The sequence below is a fragment of the Cavia porcellus genome, unplaced genomic scaffold (assembly GCF_034190915.1).
Source record: "Cavia porcellus strain 051 isolate PalLab524CR breed Dunkin Hartley unplaced genomic scaffold, mCavPor4.1 scaffold_27, whole genome shotgun sequence".
NCBI lineage: Eukaryota > Metazoa > Chordata > Mammalia > Rodentia > Caviidae > Cavia > Cavia porcellus.
Window position 1 is genome coordinate 15,966,216 of NW_026947510.1, and position 21,548 is coordinate 15,987,763.

The following is a 21,548-nucleotide window of genomic DNA, read 5'->3' on the forward strand; positions in this document are numbered from 1 at the left end:
GGCAGGGGCAAAGGGGGCCTCCTTTGGTGAATGCAGCCCCTTCCCATGATGCAGGCGACAGCTGAGATTTAGCTCCCCGGGGGTCTTCCCCACAGCCAAGGCCTTTATGCAGGGCGTGCTGCAGACATCATTCATGGGTTGCCTCCTACTGAACACCTTCCACAAAAAAAAAAAAAAAAAAAAAAAAAAAAAAGCAGGTTTATTAGAATTACGAGTAACACCAAACTGCACAGATCAGATTATCCAGCAACTCTCAGATATGATTCTAATACTAAATGGTTGTGTCTCCAGAGACAGTGTAAACAGAAGCAATTTAAACCCAAATATGTCCTTAAGAATGGAAATGCATAAAACAATAAAACGATAAAAGTAAAAGAACGGAAGCAGACTGGCTCCTGAAGAAGATCCACCAATCTCCTGACAATGCCACGTGCCCTCTAAGGGGCTGTGCTTTTGCAGAGGCTGCTTATCCTGTGGCTACCCTACTTTTTGCAGCTTCTTCACCAGCGTAAAGACCACCCAATGCCTAAAGAATTACATGGCCCCATTCAAACTCAACTGTCTCCCCCTAGATTGCTCACAGATCCTCTGTTGCTCAGATCCTTTGCCGGGCAGCAACGTTTGTCTGCAAAGGAGGTAGTGGTGGCCTGCTCCCTAGGACTCCATGGCCATCGCTCTCATTCTGGTAGTGCATGGCAGCCACATCTGTGCTACAGGAAACCTGGCTTTTAGCCATAATTGGCTGCTGAACCTGGATGGTCACCAACTCTTTCTCTCCCTACCCTCTCCGCTTCATTGCTGAAACAGACTCTCTCCATGTTGCTCAGCTAAACTTGAACCTGCAATCCTCCTGCCTCAGCCTTCTTAGTAGCCAGGATTACAGGTCTGCATGATGGCAGCTGACTTGTCTCACTCTGAAATTAGGATTCACAGTGACCATTACAACATGAATGCATTTAGATCTAGGGACAGGTAAATTGCAGAAGCCATGTAAGGTCTACCTGCACAAATGTGCCAGGAAAAACAAACTCAGGTTCCCACTGCCTGGCACCTACTTGACAGAGAGGTTTCTTTCCTTCCTCTAGTTCCTCCTCTGGTCCTGCTGACTCCTGGGAAAGGTGCTGGAATTGCCCCAGGGCTCTGACCTTTCACCTTCTTTCTTACAGCCTGTCATCTACTCTCTTAAGAAACTCTGGTGCTATATGGGGGTGCTGCTCAGGGGTAGAGTATCTGCCAAATATATCCAAGGCCCGGAGTTCCATCCCCAGCACCAGAAAAAGAAACTGTGGTACTGATTTCTAATTCTGCTGATAGGATTATTACATCAACTGTGCCTTTGAAAAGAAGTACACATTCTGAATTCAAAGACACTTTTTAGAACATGTTCTTACAGGCAGCAAAGTTCTAACGAAGTAGGAGAGAAGTGCCCTGCCAAATCAAAGTGCAAGCTGGACATAAAGCAGTAAGTCAGTGACAGACACCATCAGCTCTAAGAGCTTTACTGACCCAGTGGGTTGAAAAGGATGGAAGTCGGAGCCCAGGGTCCACCCCAAGGGGGGCTTCAACAGAAAACCCTTTTTCCATCAGGCTACAATGAAAAGGGCCAAGCCCTCGGGCTAAGGGTCACCAAAAATATCAACCCATTCCACTCTGATGAGACTGCAGCCCAAATTTGTATCACAAAGTAGCCCACAGAATTCCCAGCTGTGAATTTAGTTGGAGATGGCCAGTCCAAGTGCCCCTAAACACTGGAAAAGATAAACAACTCTCTCTGGAAGGTCATACTTTCACCCCGTGACTCAAAGAATCCTTATTGGCCACGGGAAAGGGATAGCTCTTGGCCAAACAAACCAAACACACACAGCAATGAAGCATCACCAGAAAGATCCAGCAGAAATAAAGCATCAAAGAAAAAGTGAAGATTGGAGAAATCAGGATTGTTACAATTCTTAATCATGTCTAGAGACTCTTACTTAACTTGTGGCAGACTTCTGAACACCAGAATTTTAAAGGCAAGCCTGGTTCCATTAAAGGACTGAACTACAAGGAACAAGTCAGTAAAAGCACTGCAGGACACTCATTCCACGTGACTGCATCCCTGGTCTTCACACAAGTCACTCAGTGAGTCTTTGGCACTGGGACGTGGTGGAGGGAAGCTGTTTGCTCTCTGAACCTGCTTCACCTCCAGGCAGAGTTCCCACTTGCTCTGGAAACAGAGGCTCTTTCCTTGACACAGGCGGCGGGTACCACACACCTCTTATCATCACCTTGCAGCAAGTTTTCCCCACTTTCTAACGTACTCCACAAGCACTGGCAAAAAAAAAAAAAAAAATCTCTAAATACAGTGCTTGATGGTAACAAAAATAAACTACATGATGATGAAAACTTAATCTGGAAGGGCTCATGGTGCAGTGGCAGAGCACCAAAGGCCTACTGTACAGGGTTCCAGTTCTACTCGTTCATTAATATGGTATTTGTTGAGCACCACTCTAATAAAAGCACTGCTTTAGGTGTGAGAATACAGCTAGTAAACATTATGAATTCTGGATCACTGTGGATTTCATGTTCTAGTTGGGGGAGATAATTAAGAAACACTCAAACAGCTCAAGTAGACTGTCTCGGAAAAAATAAAAGACTAACATAGTAGGGGCCTGCCTTAGATTAGGAAGTCAGAGGTCACCGGAGAAAGCAATCCTTTAACTAAGACACTAATATGACTAAGGCTGACTCAAAGATCTGAGGGAAGAAGGTTCTAGATACAGACCAAGGGAAAATAAATGTAGGCACTCCGGGCTGCTCTGAGCTTGTTTTGTTTAAGGACTAGAAAAAGACAGGCGTGGCTATTCCACTGTGGCTGGTGGGGGAGGAATGGCGGTGGGGGCAGGGAGAGTGTGCCAGTGAGAGCACAGAGGGGAGCAGGGCCGGAGCAGTAAGATCTTGTAAGCCAGAAAGAAGAGCCCGATTTTATTCCAAATGCAAGGGGAAGAAGCCATGAAGTTTAACTGAGAAAGTGACACAATGTTACACACCTTTTAGAATAGTTGCTCTGTAACTGTTATGGACAATTTGGACTGAAGTGAGGCAAGGGTTAATCTAGGGGGAGCAATGCTACAGGAATACAGGGCTCAAGAGAAGAGGACTTAAGCAGGGAGACTATTCAGATGCAAGACTCAGACCTGGGTGAGAAGAAGCAACGAACAAAAGAGGAATCCAGGTTAAGGCCTACACCAGTGGTGGTGGACCTTTTAGAGCTTTCAGTGATAACAAGTGGTCTGCAGCATGAGGGCCACAGGTTCCCCACCACTAGCCTGGGCTCTTGGCTTAAGCCCCTGTGTAGGGGCAGTGACCTACTTTCTGAGAGGAGGAAAATACTAGTTTTGGGCATGGCAGTGGATAGAGTGGAGTAGGAGATGATCATGAGTCCTGTCTGGGACCTCTGAGATGCCTACCAGTGGGAAAGAGCGCACTGAAACATTCAAAGGCTAAATCAACAGGGTTCCAAAAAACAAATGCCAGTGAAGCAGAAGAGGGCACCACAGCTGAAACCGAGGACAGCAGTGTCTAACAAAGGGCAGAGGTAAGTGGGCAGCTGCAGATCACAGGAGACAAACTTGGGAGGGAGCAGGGAAGCTGCTTGGTAGCCGTGGTGAGACCCAGGAGAGCAGAGGGACACTTTTGTTGTGACTGCAGTTTATTTTGTTTTTGGGATGGGAAGTCCTAGCCCAGCAAGCACTGCCCAGTGGAAGGTGCTGCAAGGATGGGCAAGGCCCGTGACCACACAGTCCAATTCAGAGCCACGAATCACGTATGACTTGATATAAGATGCTGAATTTAAATTTTCCTAATTGAGAGCATGGCTAGGGCTGACCAACCTGGGGACTGCAGCCCTTTGGCACGCTGGCAGACTGAAGGGTCAGCAGTCCAAAAGTCAACAGGTTGGATGGTAGGAGTGCAGGCTCGATGTCAGTGGCCTTCACTTGTACAATGTTTTCTAACCCAGGAGATCAGCTGGGAGGAGACAAGGGGACAAGACACTAGAGAGAAGTCCAACACAAAAGGGAAAGGCAAGAAAGTACTTCGGAGACTACGGAGCACACTAGGGCACTCCTGGGTCATGGTGCCATTTGCTGTTTAGAGTGGAGGAGATGGGAAGGACATGGGGGTGATGGGAGATGGAGGGTGGGGAAGGGAAGGGAAAGAAAAAAATGATTAAAATGTTGTATGTGTATGTACCAATTCCCCAAGAGGAATGCAACTGTACTGCAAACATATTAACTTTAGAAAGAGAGTTAGGGTAAGTTATAGTGTCCCTCTTCAGAACTGTTTGTTTTTTGTCATCAACTGCTTAGTACTTTAAATATGGCATCAAACTATTTCAATCACATCTTAATATGCCCCACAACTTACTTCTGTGGTTTGCAATCTTCTTGGCAACAGAACCTTTTTTTCTCCTACCAATTATATCCAGTGCCCTCATGAAAACAAGGAAGATAAAAACAGGCTGTTCTGGATGACGCTAAGTAAGAGCTAATGTGCCCCAGTGGCTCAGAATCCCCCTCCCCAATCTCTGGGGCACAACCAAGGAATGTGGAGCTGGAAAGCAAAGATTACCCCAGCAATTCCTCTCCAAACACACAAATCGCCTCTCTAGTAAAAAGCATAGCTTGCTCCAGCAGGCCTGCAGGGAAGCCCAAGACTCCGCACTGCTAACAGCTTCCTGGGTGGTGGCTGATGCCACTGTTCAGGAAACCACGGTGAGCAGTAAGGCCACAGCAGAACAGTTGCTCTGCTCCGTTTACTTTTGTCAGTGGCTGAGCCCCTAGGCCCAGACACTGTTTCCTGTCTTCTGCAGCAGGGAGATCCTGCCTACTTTTCAAGGCCCTTGACATCACTTCCCCGAGTCTTCTCAAAGTCCCCCAAGCAGAAGCAATGGTACCCGCGCTCCTGTTACCATCTTTGTCTTCCTTTGCTACCATTCCAGGCTCCTCTCTCACTCTGCTTCGGCCACACAGATTCCTTGCAGTTTATGGAAGTCAGGACTTGGCACCAGTGGGTCCCTTGACCTGCAATGTTTGTCCCCTGGGCACTTTCCTATCTAAGCCCTTTGCCTCTTTCATGGCTTTGCTCAGTATCTCCTTTTCCCCTTGCAATGCTAGGGACGGAATCCAGGACTCTGACCGAGCTAGCATCTACCACGGAGCCACATCCTCAGCCCAACATCTTCCTAGTTAATGCCCCCAGCCATAGCATTCTTGATACTCAAGTTATTTGTGCATAAAAGTATCTCCATAACACTTGGGTTATGGTTACACTTGGCTTTGATTACAAGCATGTACCACATGCCCAGCTCTGAGCACGTTTAAAGTCAGCAAGGCTAAGCTATGATGCTTGGTAAGTTAGGTGTGATAAGGGTGGGTATGTAACCTCAGTATGTAACCTCTTTGTAATTACAGCATCATCTGCACAAACTTACTTAACTCCCAGAGTAAGCCTCCACAGTAATATCCTTTCTAAAGCACCATATTCTTCTAAAGGTTCTTAACTGGGTTCTACATTCCCAAGTGGTCCACATATGGAATTCGAATAATCTGCGAACTTGACAAGAGGCATCTTCTGTATTTTCACTTACTTGCTTAAAAGCATAAATGGGTTGATGGTTTGTAATCAACTATCATAGGGCTCAGTGACACCAAAAAAAAAAAAAAAAAGTACATAAAACAAACATGGAATTTAGCTAGGAGGTTATACTAACAGTCTAGGAAAAGACAGAAATAATAAACCTGGCTAGGATAAATGGAGGTATGAATAAGGAAGAGGTCAAGACAAGGAAAAATCCCTAGACATTCCTAAGCTAAATGGCACCTTTCAATTCCCACTTCTAAACCTTCCAATAAAGAGATGCTGCCTCTAAGTCACGCATTCACTCCTTAAACCTTCAGGCTTGAATCAACTGCTCTGGAAAAGCACATCCCCAACGTCAAGCTCTCTAGCACATCTGACTCTCCAGCCTCTTTGCTGAGCTGTCTCCTGCTGCCTGTTCTTCCTCTGTCTTTCCCTCAACGCCAAGAGTCTTCACTATTTCCACATTCCCCTCAGGAATCTCACCTCTATGGCTGTAGGTGCCAGTTCCCTGCCCAGCCTCAATCCTGCTCTCGAGCTCTAATCCCACCTTGCTGACTTAAGGGACACACTGCGGTTGGACTATCCACCAGCACCACCTTCAAGTCAACATTTCCTCAAAACTACTTTACTCTTTTCCAATGTACAACCCTCACTCTCACTTTCCTAATTCTGTTCTGGGGTCACCATTCTCATCACATATAATCAGGGGACAACTTCTCAGTATTCATCCTAACTTGCAAAGCTGCTCCTCCTACTGCCTTGCTCCTGGACGAGCAGCGTCAGCAAAGCTTGAGTCCACGTTAAAACGCACATCTCAGGCCTCACCCCCAACAGACCTACTGAGCAGGAAGCTTGTCTGCAAGTGACTTACATCTCCGACACTTGGGAGACACACTGATCTAGTGCTCTAACTACAGTCAAATTTTTATCATTTTAGGAATGGTTTACTGAATTATTATGTGTCAATTACAGTTCGAACCTTTAAATATGTTATCTCATTTAACCCTCAGAATAACCCTATGTGGTAAGCATCGATATCACCATTTAAAAATTACATAAATTCAGGCTTAAAAAGCTACATAACCTGCTCAAAGAGCTCAGAAGTGATGGAGCCAGAATTTGAACCTAATCTGTGAGACCACAAACAATCCTGCCTAGTAACCTGAATTCTTTTCAATTCCAAAAGCTCTATTTCAAAGTATAACCAGGCATGGTGGCACACACCTATAATCCCAGCACTCGGAGGCTGAGGCAGGAGGACTGCCATGAGTTTTAGGCTACGTTGGGCTATACAGTGGGTTCAAAATGAGCTTGGACTACATAGCAAGACCCTGTGTCGAAAAAAAAAAAAAACAAAACTGAAGTATATAGTTGCAGAACTGATGCTCTGGCTGAATATAGATTTCATTGGTTCATTACAATTCTTGCTGACAGTCTTTCTAAAGGGATAGCAGATCATACTGCCAGGGGAAGCATTCTGAAAACTAAAGTTCATGTTAAGGTATTTGATAGGAAGAAAATGCATTCTCAATACACAATCCCATGTTTTAGAAAAGATAAAACAACTTCCCTAATAATAAACTTCTAATCTGTTTGTCTTTCTTTCTTTCTTTCGAGTTTTTGAGACAAAGTTTCGCTATGCAGTTCAGGCAGGCCTTGAACTCACTATGTAGCTGAGGTTAGCCTTGAACTTGTAGTGATCCTCCCACCTCAGCCTCCCTAGCACTGGGACTGCAAGCATGCACCACCATAACCAGCATGTGTGTCTTTCTTGACATGCCTCCTTCCTCTGCAAAGTAAAGGGAAAAAAAAAATAATACAAGATCAGTTCCTGAATGAACAGTTGGCTGGACTATACTCAGTGAGTTTCACCTAATACCTTGCTCCATGTTATTTTAATTTAATTGCTCCATTATGTTATTCAGTACAGATCATTTCATAATTATTCACACAATTTTTAACCTAGTTTCCTTATTCCTTTTTTCAGTGCTCAAATATAAATCCCGGAACCTAAAGGAGATCACTCATTCTCCAGTACAGTATCGTCTCTCTGACCCTGCTGAAAACACACAATGAGATGTGGATGCTCTACCTGGAAAACTGGGCAGTCTCACGTTCACAGAGAACATGGCACACTATTGTATGCATGGCACTCACAGGTCTCCAAAGGCAGGGCCCACAGGAATCAACATTAATGCCAGCTCCACCGTGAAGTGGGTGTCTGCTCAGGCTGTTGCTGGGACCCCTTCTCCAACTCCCCCAGACAGACACTGCCATGTTCCCATAACTGCCCAATCCCCGGGGAGACGACAACCCACTGAGGCCAGACCAATCAGATTCCTGACTTGAGATTTTTATAACCGGATCATATGCAGAAAGTCCTTTTGAAGGAGCAGAAATGACAAAATGCAAAATTCAGAAACCACTAAGTTCCCTGCGCCGTGGAGGAAACCAGGCAGCTATGAACAAGAATAAATCAAAAACAGATAGGAAAGTCCCAACAGCACTTACTACCTGGCTCCTCTCATCGTTTGTTTGGCTGCCCATCCTTTCTTCCACTATGATAAGACCCCAGAACTCCTAGGACCTAAAAGTTTTGCTGAAACTCATTTGTGTTACTAACTTTGAAACCATCCAAAACCAAACAAAAACTCATCAATAACTTGGCTACTTTAAGTACTGTGTTTGTTTTAAATAAGCTTCATGTCCTTCACAATATCTCTATATATTAGATAATGAATGTCTTCCTTTGTATACTTACATAGGGTTTTAAATACTAATTTCTAAAAGGCTTACATTTCACAGTGAATAAAAATCTTTTACAGTATCTATTTAAAACAAACCTTAGCTCATATCATTCAACATACTCCATATACTATTAAAATATCATTTTAAGAAGTTAACTGCCTGATCATTTTTAGCTTAATTCTAAATGTAACAAGATAAAAATGCCTTCTTAAGTCATCTTTTCCTTTATGTATTCAATTATATTCTCTGCCTAAAATCCTTAAAATAAAAATTGGCACTGATCCATTCACTGATGGGTGTTTTAAGTTAGAAAGCAGTAACATATCAAATTGGATACACAATAGCAAGCTTATTCTTGACACAGAGCACTGCCCAAATCAAGATTTTTATTACTGCTACAATGGACTTGAACATTTTCACCTTAATTGCAATTTTTTACATTTCAGTCAAACAGACTTTGACTTAATAGACTGCAATGCAGTTCAGCTACTACACTCAACCTAGCAAACGTACTTCACTCTCTAAAAATCACCACAGATTTTCTTCTATAGACAGGGCTCTGAAAATTCCCTCAATATTGCAGGATTTAAAGGTTATTATTGCAATGCAACATTTATTATATACTATTTCTATTTTATGGCACTTAATATCACATTAAGCACCTACTGTAAAAGTTGAAGTCAGAAAACAACTTGTAAATTATCCATTCCAACAACCTCACTTCACATACACAAACACTAGAACTGGTTAACAGACCAAGGCCAACAGATACAATTGAAGAATTAGAACACAGATCTGATTAACTTTTTAACCAAAACATAGAGGAGATTCCCAGTACTCTCATAGGATGTCTACAGTTTCCCTTCAGTGCTCCAAATTTATGCTTATTTCTAAATATTCTATGCATATTAAAGTAGAAAGTTCTTTTAAAGGACAAAACTGTTAAGTTTAGGGTTTTTTTCCCATTAAGCATAATCACATTAGAAACACAAGGAAAGGGGTGACTTGAATTATCTGTTGTTTGCTGTGCTGATTCTAATGTTCCCACCCATACACAACAGCAGGCTTGCTCATTCTTAACACTGCACACATATTTATTCTCACGTGCTACTATGAAGTGTGATGCATGGAAGGGCATCATAAAACATCTATCTGATATCAGTTACTTCAACTAAATGAAACCAACCAGAAATACATGACATCCAAGTGTTTAGATTTTCTCTTTATGTACAACAACATTCTTTTTTCGAAAATAATTCGTTAAAGAAAATAGACAACTTGGAAATTAAAGATGTGAAACAGACCTTTCTTACAAACTTAGAGCCATGAAGAAAAAAAGATACTGGACAGAAACAGAGAGGCATTTTAGCAACCTTTACCACAGTGGGTGGCACTCTTATGTGTGCAAATTCATATTTGCTGAATGAATCACATGTTTACATTATACACTATAGAAATGTCAATCCTTCTGGCTGCAAGTACTCAGAATTGCTAACTTTTCTCAAGAGCAAAAGAAAACAACACTAAATTTACTATCTACTAATCATACATTATTTCCATATGCCTTGGTTAGTTTCAAAATATTTTCAAAACAAATGTAGCGATTCATAAATATAAGGTAGTGACATGTACACTTACAGTAAAAACTTTAATTACAAGCTTTTAGAAAGTAAATGGAATTCTGACTAATTCCTGAAGAGCACACTTTTTTTAGCAGCATACTGACATTACTAATTAAACTCCGAGACACAAACCCTGACCAAAACACCGGAACTCCGATAAGAGGAGATAAATATGAGTAAGCACTACTGTATGCGTCTCTTAATTTTTATTGGACGGTCCTACTCTGATAAATATGGGACTCCCAACTGTCAACATGACACAAAAGCTTAAGGAAACAGGCTGTAACTAAATTGCAGGTTTATCATAAGGGGAAATTTTCACTTCACTTTCTATAACAAAACTTGGGGAAGCTGTCGGGAACTTACATTGTGTTGATTTCAATAGATAAGGCAATAAACTGAGAAAAAATAATCATGTCTCAACTTTCTAAAAGTCACTCCATTGCAAACACAATCAAGCCTGACACCATTTTCTCCTTTTCTCCGCCTCAGTTTGGGGAAGAAAAATAGAAAACAATGTTTTTGATTCGTTTCAAACAACTTTGCTAATTCACTGGGGGGGGGGGGGCATGGTTTTCTCTCATTTGCAGGATGCTTGAAAAGGACTCCCAGGCGCCGAAATTCCAAACATAGAGGGCAGGTTTACACTCCTCAGACGCTGTCTGCAGTGGGTAAGGTCACGGTGAAAATTCACCAGCTCATTTAAACTTTCCTAGCTCAGCCAGCATTTCTTATCGGGTTTCCCCATCCTCTCCAGGGAGCTGAAAGCTGCCGAGTTTCTCGCAGTAAAACCAGCAGGAGGCTATTTCGGATCTTCGAACCGCAATCCGCATAGCCCGCAGCGGCGTGTCCATCGCCACCTCCGGCGGGGGGGTGTGAACCTAACCTTTCCAAAATGCCGCTCTCTGGCCTTTTAAACAAACCGCCCCACACCAAGTCAGGCCCCTCAGCTACCGCCCACCTACCCCGGGCGCCCTGCGGAACGCCTCCCCCCCACCGCCCCACTGTCACCTCCGAGGCCGCCCTTCCGCAGCGGCGACTTCAGCTTGGCGGGGGGATGGGGGGGTCCCCGCCAGGGGCCCTTCGGCGGGGACAGCGGCAGCACGATGCAGGAGCAGCGCAGAGGATGCTCCTCGCCAGTGCCACAGTCACGCTGGCTGCTTCTCGCCAAAACCCCTCCTCATGTCCAATACTGCCTTTAAAGGAAAAAGGGACCTAAGCACTAAAACTGCTATTTCAAACCTCCTGGGTCTTTAGGGGCCTCGCCCCGTCCTCCCGCTGCAGGCTCTGCCCGCTGCTCCCCGCCCTGGCCAGGTTTCCCTGGCCACGGCCGAGGCCACTGTCGCCCCTCACCTCGGCTGCGGTGCCCGGATCCGGCGGCGGTGACAGCCGAGGCGGAACCGTACCCCCCACAAACTTCCCACTTTCTAGACTACAGGGACCGACCCGCGGGCGACCGTGCGGGTGAGCGGAAAAGGCACTCGAAGGCGCAGGGCGCAGGGCTCAGGGCTCGGACGCGGAGCGGATCCCACAGCCGGGTCCGGCCAGGGGTCCGCAGGGGGCGCGAGAGGCGCGCCAGCAAGCGCGGGCGCACTTCGTGGGGCCACGGGCACTGGGGCAGGAGGGCAGCCCGTGGGCCAGGACCCGCGGACCATCTGGCTCGGCACCAGCCCCGCTCAGCTGTACCCGAAGCCGACGGGAGCGAGGAGGACGAGGAGGAGGAGGACAAGGAGGAGGAAGGGGACCGCGCGCCGCAGCCCAGCCTTACCGAGTGGTTGACCCCCCACATCAGAACGCTCAGCAGCGGGTCGCTGGCCCGGAAGAGCTTCACTTTCTGCGCTACGAAGTGCTTCTTCTTGGTTTTGGTCTTGCTCGCCAGGACGGAGGACCCCAGGTTGCCGGGGGTCGCCATGGCCGCCGCCGCCGCCGCCGCCGTCCTCCCCAGCGCCGCGCTCCCAAGGCCGGGGACCCGCCCTCTCTACACCCCGGCCCGGGCCAGCAGTCGCATCCCCTCGGCGGCGGCCCCAGCCCCGGCGCGCCGTGCCCAGCTCCGCTCGCTGTCGTTGCCTGCGCGCTCGGCCGGGCTGGGGATGCAGGCTGCGCTCCCTGAGCTCGCGCCCGGCCCGGCTCCCGCTCCCGCCGTCGCTCCGCGCTCAGCCCGCGGCTGGACCAGACGCGCCGCGAGCGGCTTCCGCGTTGGGCGCCGGCGTCATGACGCACGGGGCGGGCGCGGCCGCGGGACCGTTACGCTGCGCCCTCTGCTCGGGCTGCTGCTCTCCGCTACCCGCGAGCCGCCTGCGCCCGTGTGCCCGCGAGCTCGGAGCAGAGGGGCTCGGCGCGCGGGGGCAGCCGCGAGGTGGGGGCGCAGGGCGTGCGGGCTCGGCGCCCTCTTCTGCTCCCCAGAGAGGATGGAATAGAGTAGGAGTGGCGTGGAGGAGCCCCGGAGACTTAGTGGGTCCGGGGAAAGGAGGGGGCCCTGGGAACCGCTGCTTCCCAGCGCCGAGGGCAAGGGGAGCGCGTGAGACTCAAATGCAGCACCCCGCACCGGGGGAGGGACATGGCGCGCTGCCAGCCGCCTTCCGAAGAACCCCAGAAATGAGCTCCTTCATCTCTGGCCTTCACCTGTCAGGCCTTTGGGACCTTAGATTGAGCCTCTCACACCGCCTGTCATTGAGAAGGGCGCCACCCCTAACACACTGAACTGGCCTCCCATGCTGTCCCGGGATTCCTCAGGAGGAGTCCAGCCTTGGCGAGCAGAATCATGCCCCCAATTGCACCGTCTTCTTTGAGGCCACCTCTTTGTTTCTTGCTATCCCTTCCATTGTTCCAGTACACTTGCCTTCTAGCATGGAAATCTGTTGGCCGTTTTCATTGTTTTATGGCCTTTCTTTGCTGGGCACTTGGCCCACCTCAGGAGACTGGCCTTTCCGAGTATGTCTGAAAACTTGCTGTCCATTTAACGGCCTTTAACTGAACTGAGCCATGGGGCGAGGGTGTGATTTGTTATTACTGCAAGTATACTGGAGACCTACTATATCCTTGGGAGGGAAGATAAGGGACTCAAACCATTGTCTGTCTCTGTGTGTCACATCACGTGCTCAGTTGCATTTGGGCCTCTTCTTCCTTCTTCCTTTAAAGGTAATGTTGCCCAGAACTCCTTTTGTTCTTTGTAGCTTACTTCATATTGTTGTCCAAAATGATAGCTGTTCCTGGCTACCAACCATCACCACTCTTAGTGGGATGATTAAAAAAACCCTAAATTTGTGATGACAAGACATGGGCTTGACCTGCAGCTCTTCTACTTAATCAAGTAACTTGACCTCCCTGAACCTCAGAATTTCTTTTTTTTTTCTTTCTTTCTTTTTTTTTTTTTTTTGTTAATAGGCATGCACTGACACAAATGTCACTTATAGGATGTTGGTTAGAATCAAAATCACCAATAGATAATGGCCATGAAAGCCATTTGTGAGACATACATCATGAGATAAAATATAGCGTGTTTGCCAATAACCCATAAATTCTTCTAGGACCTTAGAAAAGAACATGTCTGCATGATTTGTTCACAGGTATCATTTTCAAAGTGTCTAAAACCAACTTCATCATCTTCCCCTATTCCATAAGTTGCTTCATTTCTTGTACAGTGTACCTCAGTACAAATTGTGCTTGCTGGAAAGGTTAATGGCAAGGCAACTGACATCGAGTTCTACCTTGAACCCTGAATGCCAGACACAGGACAAGTACTGGGACAAAATTTTCCCATGGAAGCTTGCTGAGTACTAAATTCAACCTGTTTTAAAACAGTTGAGTACCGAAGTGTGACTGTGTTATATTGGAAATGGCGTTTGTGTCTTTCCATTAATGTAGTTAGAAGTTCATTTATTTAACAGATTTTCACTGATGCAGGCTTGAAAGGTTAGCATTGATTATTGTTTCTCATCACTACTGTACATAAATCCTTACCTGATCTTAACCTTGAAAACAGCTCCAATATCATCTCTTTCTGAGCCTCCTAGTTGAAATTAATCCTTCCACTTTAGTGCTTCCATAGCACTGTAGTTGTTTCATAATAGCTCTATTATGCTTAATTGTCTATTAATAAATCAAGACAGTAGGGCTTGCTGCAAATGCTGAGAAACCAAATTTAGTGATGACAAAGTGCTGAATGAGCCTGCAGGAAGAGGAAATGGATACCTGCGAGCATTGTCAGGCAAGGTTTCACATAAGAGAGAGGCCAATGTCATCCCTAAGAGGGGCAGACCAGGCCACAGGCAGGGACATGAAATTTCAGGTGACAAGGAGGAGACTTGCAGCTTTTAAGGGACAGAACTGGGGTGAGATGACTTGCTTTGGATGACGTTTAATGTAGTGCTGTTCACAAATGCAACATTAAATAATTTTGCCTGAACCTTTTGAATTATCTTTGTGTTCAGTGGAGAATGCTTGTGGTACATGCTTTCTAGAATCACAAGGAATCTGATTCTCAAATTATACACAGTAGCTATAAAGAAACATTACTTGCTTACTTGTTGGAGACAAGAAACCCTTTGTTACTTTTTTTTTTTCCTTCAGTGCTGGGATGGAACCCTAGGCCTGGTACATGCTCCATAGGTGTCTACTACTCAGCTACAATCACAGCCCAAGGAACTCTTTGAAGGCAGGATCTGAGGGTAACTTGCTTCTAGAGCCTAATTTTCCCCCTTGCTCATTGCACCTAAGGCAGAGTTTTGGTGAATCAATGGAAAGGGAAATTTTCATCTCTCATAACAAACTTGTAGATAGCTACCCCATCCAGGAAATGTTTGTGTAAAGCGGCACTTATAAATATTTCACTGGGAAATTAGGCTAGGTTAAACATAATATGCAAATTGGAGGGCTAAATACTGTGTAGGTAGGTTTAGCAACCTAACAACTTGATGGATGTTTTTCTTTGGTGCTTGTGTGATGATGGAACCATGCATTTGTCTCACTTGTCTTGGCTCAGCACCTAATTTGGGTTGCTTGTGTTGTCAAGGATTGGAGAACCCAAGCCATCAGCATTCCCCGGGGGATCTGACAGGTGGCATTGACTGGAGAAGGAACAGCAAGGGAGCAGGACCTTAAGAAGGGAAGGGCTGTGATGAGCTGTACTCTCTCTGCAGCCCCCACAGCCACACCCCTGCACATTTGATCTGTGTGGCTGTTGTTCTCTCAGGTGCCAAAGCCATTATAGCTCCAGAAATGCTGCAGTAGCAAAGTTAACTAAGAAGAAAGAAGGAAACATCGGAAAGATGGAAAGGCTTTGAATACTTAGCGGTTTAGGCCTCTTGTTCCTATGGTTTTGTTTTTGTTTTCTCTTACTATAAGCCATATTATTTACTATCATAAATCGGTATGAATCACCAGCACCAAAAGAAAACAACAGCCTGCTGAAAGTGTTATTATTAAGGCAGGCAACCAGAAATGAAAGCTAAAATATAATACTCTAGTGTTTTTATATTACTCTTTTCATAAAAAAAAACCCAAACCAAAAACAAACAAATGAAAAGCACTTCTTCAATTGAATTTCAATTAAGATTCTACCTTAAGAGAAGACTCAGTAAGCCTTAATTTAATATTATTGGGAAGCCTTTGTGTTTTTTTATTGCTGTATGTGGAAATCAGAGTGAGATGTGGGATGATTTCACTCACTTTTTGTGGTGTCTTGTCATTCAAAGTTACTATTATGCAAGACCATTACTAAAAGTACATATACTGTCAGATTACCCAAAAGGCAATGGGTGGCATCCAAACACAGGAAGTAGGTTCCAAAATTTCAGCTGTGACATGTGAATTGTTTTTGTGAAGACTGTGATGCAATGCAGCATAGTTCACTATCTGGAATCCCCGGGGTCTGCCTGCACAATCCCAACTACTCCTGGGGTTGGGCTATAGCCATTTGGGGTTTTCCACTCTAATTTAAATTTTGAAGGCCTTCTATAGCTAGCAGGGACTTCCTGAACAGAGACAGCAGTTCCAGGAATTGGCCTGTGAGTTGATACTTACTCGGTGGATCTGATGTGGGGAGAAGGAATTGGGAGAAGATGGACACAAAGGAGATGACACATAGGTTAATCATTTCCCCAGCTGTCTCCTCTTGTCCAAGAATGGCTAGAGAATTTCAACTGCCTTCCTTGGGAGACAGGAAGCTGTGTGGGGAAGAGGAGTCAATCTCCAGGGCATTATATCTTTTATCATATCTACCTGTAAAGCAGAAACAGAAATTGCCAATATTTTGTGAATTATGGCAGATCCACATGGCAAAATACTACTTATCAGCATAATTGCTGTTTCCAGGCTGGAAGCCAGGTGTAGTGGCACACAGCTATAATCCAGCACTCAGGAGGATCACACTCAGGAGGATCAGTTCAATTTCCAGGCCAGACTTGGCCACTTTGCAAACTAAGGTCTGTGTGAACAACATAGCAAGACTCTGTCTCAAATCAAAACAAAACAAAACAAAACAAAAAAAAAAACCCCAACCAAATAAAAAAGAAGCAAGCCAACTCAGGGTGGGAGTGTAGCCCAGAGGTAGAGTGCACGCTTAGCATGAGAGAAGTCACAGGTTGGATCTCCAGCATCAAAAAAATAAATAAAATTAAAAAGATATCTTTACAGACAGTATACTGACATAGCCGTTAAACATTACTAATTGTTAATAAACATTGATATTAATGTAAGTGTGTTATGGCTTGTGTTTAGACCCTCCCCCAAAGCTTCATGAGGTCAGAGGTGGCTGGGCTTAGTGTGTGTGACACTGGGATTGATTCATGGTACAATGCTAGGCTCACAGCACTAGGATTAAGGATATCAATGCTATCCAGCCTAAGTGGCCTGGATAAGAGTGAAGGGACGGAAGGAGCTGTGGTCATCTTTTGAGCTTTGCTACCTTCTGCCCACCATGAACTGTTGCCCCTCTGCCATGTGCTGCCCTGCCTTGGAGCCAACAGATTATGGACTGAAACCTCTGTGAATGGTAAGAAACTTCTGTGAACTATAAGCCAAATAAATTTTTCCTACTTTAACTTTGGGTGTTGGGTATTTTGTGTCAACAATGAGAAAAGTAACTAAGCCAAAATGAAAACATATATACAAAATATACATACATAGTTTGTCTTTTGGTACCAGGGATTGAACTCATGACCTCACACTTGCCAGGCAGGTGCTTTTGCCACTGAGCTAAATCCTCAGCCCAAAAATAGGATATATTTTTATGTGATATAGTTTGGATATGTGTAAGCACATATAAAAATAAGGAAAGAAAACATGTCAATATGGACAGCGCTATATTGGAAGTACTATTTGGGGGTATAGATGATTTTTAAAGTATATTTCACATATTTTTATACATGTGGTACTGGGTGTTGAACTCAGAGCCCTGGAAGTGAACTTTATCCCCAGATCTTTTTATTTTTTGTTTTGAGACAGGGTTTCTCTAAGTCACTCAGTTGTACAGAGTGGCCTAAAAATTGCAGTCCTTCCCCCTCAGCTTCAAGTATGCTAGGATTATAGGCATCTGCAACCATAGCTTATTTCTAGTAACCTTTTTCTATATTTTCCAATTTTTGTATGATGAATATGTGTTTCTTTTATAGTGATAATTTTTAAAGATGCAACCATCTTTCCTGGTTAAGTAAATAACAAAATAATGACATATAATATACTAATCCAGTTTCCATAACACAGCAGTCTTCAGTTAGTCTTTGTTATTTATCTTAGTTGTTGTATTATTCAGGCAATGATGAACTAAACCTATAATGGAAGAGTTCATTTTTCTATAAGTAGGAAAAAAGGGACCCTCTTCTGAATTCTTAAAGAGTCCATAAGCAAAACAATTTCAAAATATTTTTACATTTTGACTCCAAAAATTGACTCCAAAAGAGAACTGAAAAATTGATACCAATCATTAACATTTGGTTCAGGGTCTGCAAAACATATTTCTGAGTTTTTTAAATTTAAATTTAGAATAAAAACTGCTGTACATTTACAAGCCACTTGCAAGTTAGCTTTTCCTTTTTTATAAGTATGCATAATAAGACAGTAAATAGCCAATTGTTAATTATAGCAAAAAATTCCACAAGCAAAATTATAACAATCTTTTCAAATGTATTTTACAACAAAAGTGTTATATGGTAAAAGAGTAGAGCCTCTAAAAATAAGAATGTCCAGCACTTAAGATAGTTGTGTAAATGCCCTGGGAGGAAGGGAAGTGTTATGATATGAATGTGTCCCCCAAATTTCATGTATTGAAAACTGAATCCACAAAGTTAAACTTTAATGGTATTTGACAAGTAGGACCATTGGTAGGTGATTGAATCGACTGACTTACGGATTAACAGGTTTTCTATGAGTGACTTTATTATAAAAGTGACCTTTCTGTAGCACAATCACTGTCTTGCCCTGTGGTAGCCTCTGCTGTGTTATGATACAGCAGAAAGACCCTTGCCAGATGCTGAGCTGATGTAGCCACCGTGCTCTTAAGACCTCCCAACCTCTGGATTTGCAGTCAAATAAATTTGTATTCTTTATAAATTATCTGGTTTCAGGTATTTTGTTATAGTACCAGAAGGCAGACCAAAACAGGAGGTTATGTTGGTCAACAATGTCTGCACAAATTGGGATGGACTTGGAGCGAATGGTGAATGTAAAGACCAGAGGAGTTAAATTTGATTGTGTGTGGGCTGGGGGTTTAGCTCAGCAGCACAAGTGCCTGCCTGGCAAGCATGAGGAGTATTATGTTCTGGCCAGTGGTAAAGTCTATAATATCCAGAAGCATAAAGCAAGGGGCCCTCAGCTCTGTGGAAGTTAGCAAGGGCCCTACTGGCAAATGAAGCTCCACAAGGTGCTGTGGTGTTGACCCAGTTTGTCATTGCGGCAGCACGAGTTTTGTTAAGGAGTTTGGTATTTCCCTCAGCTATTTCTCATTTACATTTAAGAAAAATGCATTCATGCAGTTAACTTTACTGATTTCCCCTAGAATATGCCAGGTAACATGCTAGGCATCTCATGGGATTTTTCCCTCTCAGGGTTACAGGGTTGGGAGATACGGGCTATAAGCAAGTAAACAATTTGTATAATCATATATTGTGATGAGGCTCAGAAGGTAAGAGAAAATAGGCAGAATGTTCAGGAAAACCCTCTCCAAGGAAGAAATGCAGAAATCAGAAAAGAAAAACAGTTGGTCTTGTAGAGAAGGGAGAAGGGAGAGGCCTGGACCAAGGAGAACCGAGTAAGGAAACGGCTCCTGCTGAGAAGTGATGCTGGTTTGGGATAACAACAGGGCCGGGCAGGGAAATTTGTCTATAAGAAACAGTCGTGTTTTAATGAGGTTGGAGGTGGAGAAAGTGCAGACCTGGCCCTATTGTCTACATAAAGAAAGAACTCAGCCATGCCTTATTTTCTGTGTTTTTATGTTCCTGCCACCATGGTCACCTTGATGTAAGCACTGACAGCTCTCGATGAGAAAATTACTAAGTGGACTGTCACCGGGTCTGCTGTCACCTACATGAATGGTCACCAAAGGTATTTTTCTAAAACATAGCTGTTATGGATTAAAAACTGGTGGTCAACTTAATGCCAACTGGATTACATCAGCATGGCACTGAGCGTAGATGTCCCACCTGAGGAAAGTTGCCACCATAAATAGAGATGTGGAGAAGGGGAAGGAGGGCATTAATGCATCATTGTGTTGTGGCATTGAGGCATTGTGGGTTCTCCTATGAGTTGCTGTTTGAGCCATTGGTTCTCCTGGAGAAGCTCTGGTCCTCACATTGAGCATTGCTTCCTGGCTCCAGAGGGGAAGGCATGTGCTGCTTGGTCTCTAGGATGAACTCATCATACTGGTTTCCTGGCAGGTACTTGATTGTGCTTGTCCTCGGAGGAGTTCAGGGCCTCCATGTTGCTGTGGATGGCTATGGTGCTTTTCAGGACAGCCCTGGTCTTTGTTGTGAGTCTGACTTCTTGACTCCAGCATAGAACCTTCATCCCACCAGCGCAGCTCCTTCACCCCTCTGGCATGGACTTTTTGGTTTCCACTGCTGATCCTTGGATCTTCCCAGAACAGATCCATAAGAGACTGGTGTGAGTTCTTCTTGTGGGCTCTGGACCTCCAGGTGGACTTGTGGGAGGCATTATCATGAGTATTGGTTTTCTTCTGGACTCATGTGGGACATTGCTGTGGGATTCAGGCTTTTGGCTAACTATTCTATGTCTTTGGTGTTGTGGATAGATTTCTTGCATTTTCTTGTGTTAACTCCTGGTGACCATCATAAATAACATTATAAAATCTGTGTCCTGATTCTAATTGTTCTCTGCATAATCCCTGACACAATAGCACACACCACACAGATGCTAAAGAAAATCTAGAGAAGTCATTGATATATTTATTTGAAATACATCCAAAGAAATGTAACTTGAGACCAACTTAAGGAAAATGATCATAGACACCTCCATGCCACCATATCCAGCAGTTACAGTACTGCCTCAGTCTCCACTGCCTTTGAAAAGTGAATAGAAGATAAAAACCAATAACCTTGAGAGTCAACAGAGGCCAAAGACCTTCCTTTCCAGGAGGGACCAGAGTCTGAGCTGTTAACCCCGTGTAGTTCCCATCCACCAATGCAGGCGGAAGAATTAAAGTGGGTAAGAGGAACCAGGCTGACTGCTACTCTAGCTGTTTCCACTTCCTCCACACTGCTCTCAGTTCCTGAAATCAGCTGTTGCAGCGTCCTGCAGAAGCAGAAGCAGAAGCAGGAGCAAAAGCAGAAGCAGCCCCCAGAAGTGTCCATCAGAAGGCACTCTGTAGTGGTACCCTAGACTCATCTGTGTTCCTTGCCCTGTTCTTCCCAGCCTGGGAAGCCCACCAGCTTTACAGTGGAGTCTACATATCCACTAAGACTTCTCTCACTTATACGAACACCTCAAGATTGTACCCATCTCCTCACGGTTTCGGATTTGGGAGCCCAGTATAAAGTGCTGGGTACTTCCTGTTAATAATCAGACCCCCCCCCACATCACCCTGCACATGTACTTGTGACTGTCTGAAAACCTATAAAATCTCAAAATAGGGCCTCTTGGGGTTTTTAAAGACTCAGAAAACCAACTTTTAATTCTCTTACATATTATTAGTGGCATCTAACTCGAGTGTTAGACAAAAATGAAACTATAGATGAAATCACTGTTACATAAAATTCTAGGTCTGAGTTTTACAGATATGGGACTACTGACTACTTATAATATTCATGTCCTTCACACTTTCATCTTAAGGATGATATGGTTCTTTCACAGAGAGTCAGTAGATGTCATAAAATGAATTTTCAGTGAAAATCTTGTTTTCTGTTTTTGAGGCTTTTTATGTCTTAGCTTTCAAAATCAAAATTCAAGTAGGTCATAGTACTGGCATTTTAAAACTTAATCAAGTAGCAATAAAGGACTTTCTGAAGCCTCCCCCTCCCATTCACTCATCACATATGCATCAAGATCCCAGAAGACTCTCAGCACAAAATCGAGTAGGACGCACGCCTTCTCTTGATAGGCTCTCGG

At 44.5% G+C, this 21,548-nt stretch overlaps 1 protein-coding gene and 1 long non-coding RNA gene across 3 annotated transcripts in view; both read right to left on the reverse strand.

Annotated features, from left to right (window-relative positions):
• LOC134473499 (uncharacterized) overlaps nucleotides 1–10,996 on the reverse strand; it is a 59,250-nt gene extending 48,254 nt beyond the window's left edge. Inside the window, exon 1 of the long non-coding RNA XR_010043747.1 lies at nucleotides 1–10,996. This exon is cut by the window's left edge and continues 42,635 nt beyond it. This is a non-coding gene — a long non-coding RNA (uncharacterized LOC134473499).
• The window catches only part of Pip4k2a (phosphatidylinositol-5-phosphate 4-kinase type 2 alpha), a 154,804-nt gene extending 142,612 nt beyond the window's left edge, over nucleotides 1–12,192 (reverse strand). Inside the window, exon 1 of one of the 2 annotated variants that reach the window (XM_063237931.1) lies at nucleotides 11,761–12,192. In XM_063237931.1, the coding sequence (XP_063094001.1) occupies nucleotides 11,761–11,904 (144 nt within the window). In that variant the 5' untranslated portion in view covers nucleotides 11,905–12,192. The remainder of the gene's footprint in view (nucleotides 1–11,760) is intronic. The other variant, XM_003463876.5, reaches the window with a different exon arrangement.
• Between the last annotated feature and the right edge of the window lie 9,356 nt (nucleotides 12,193–21,548).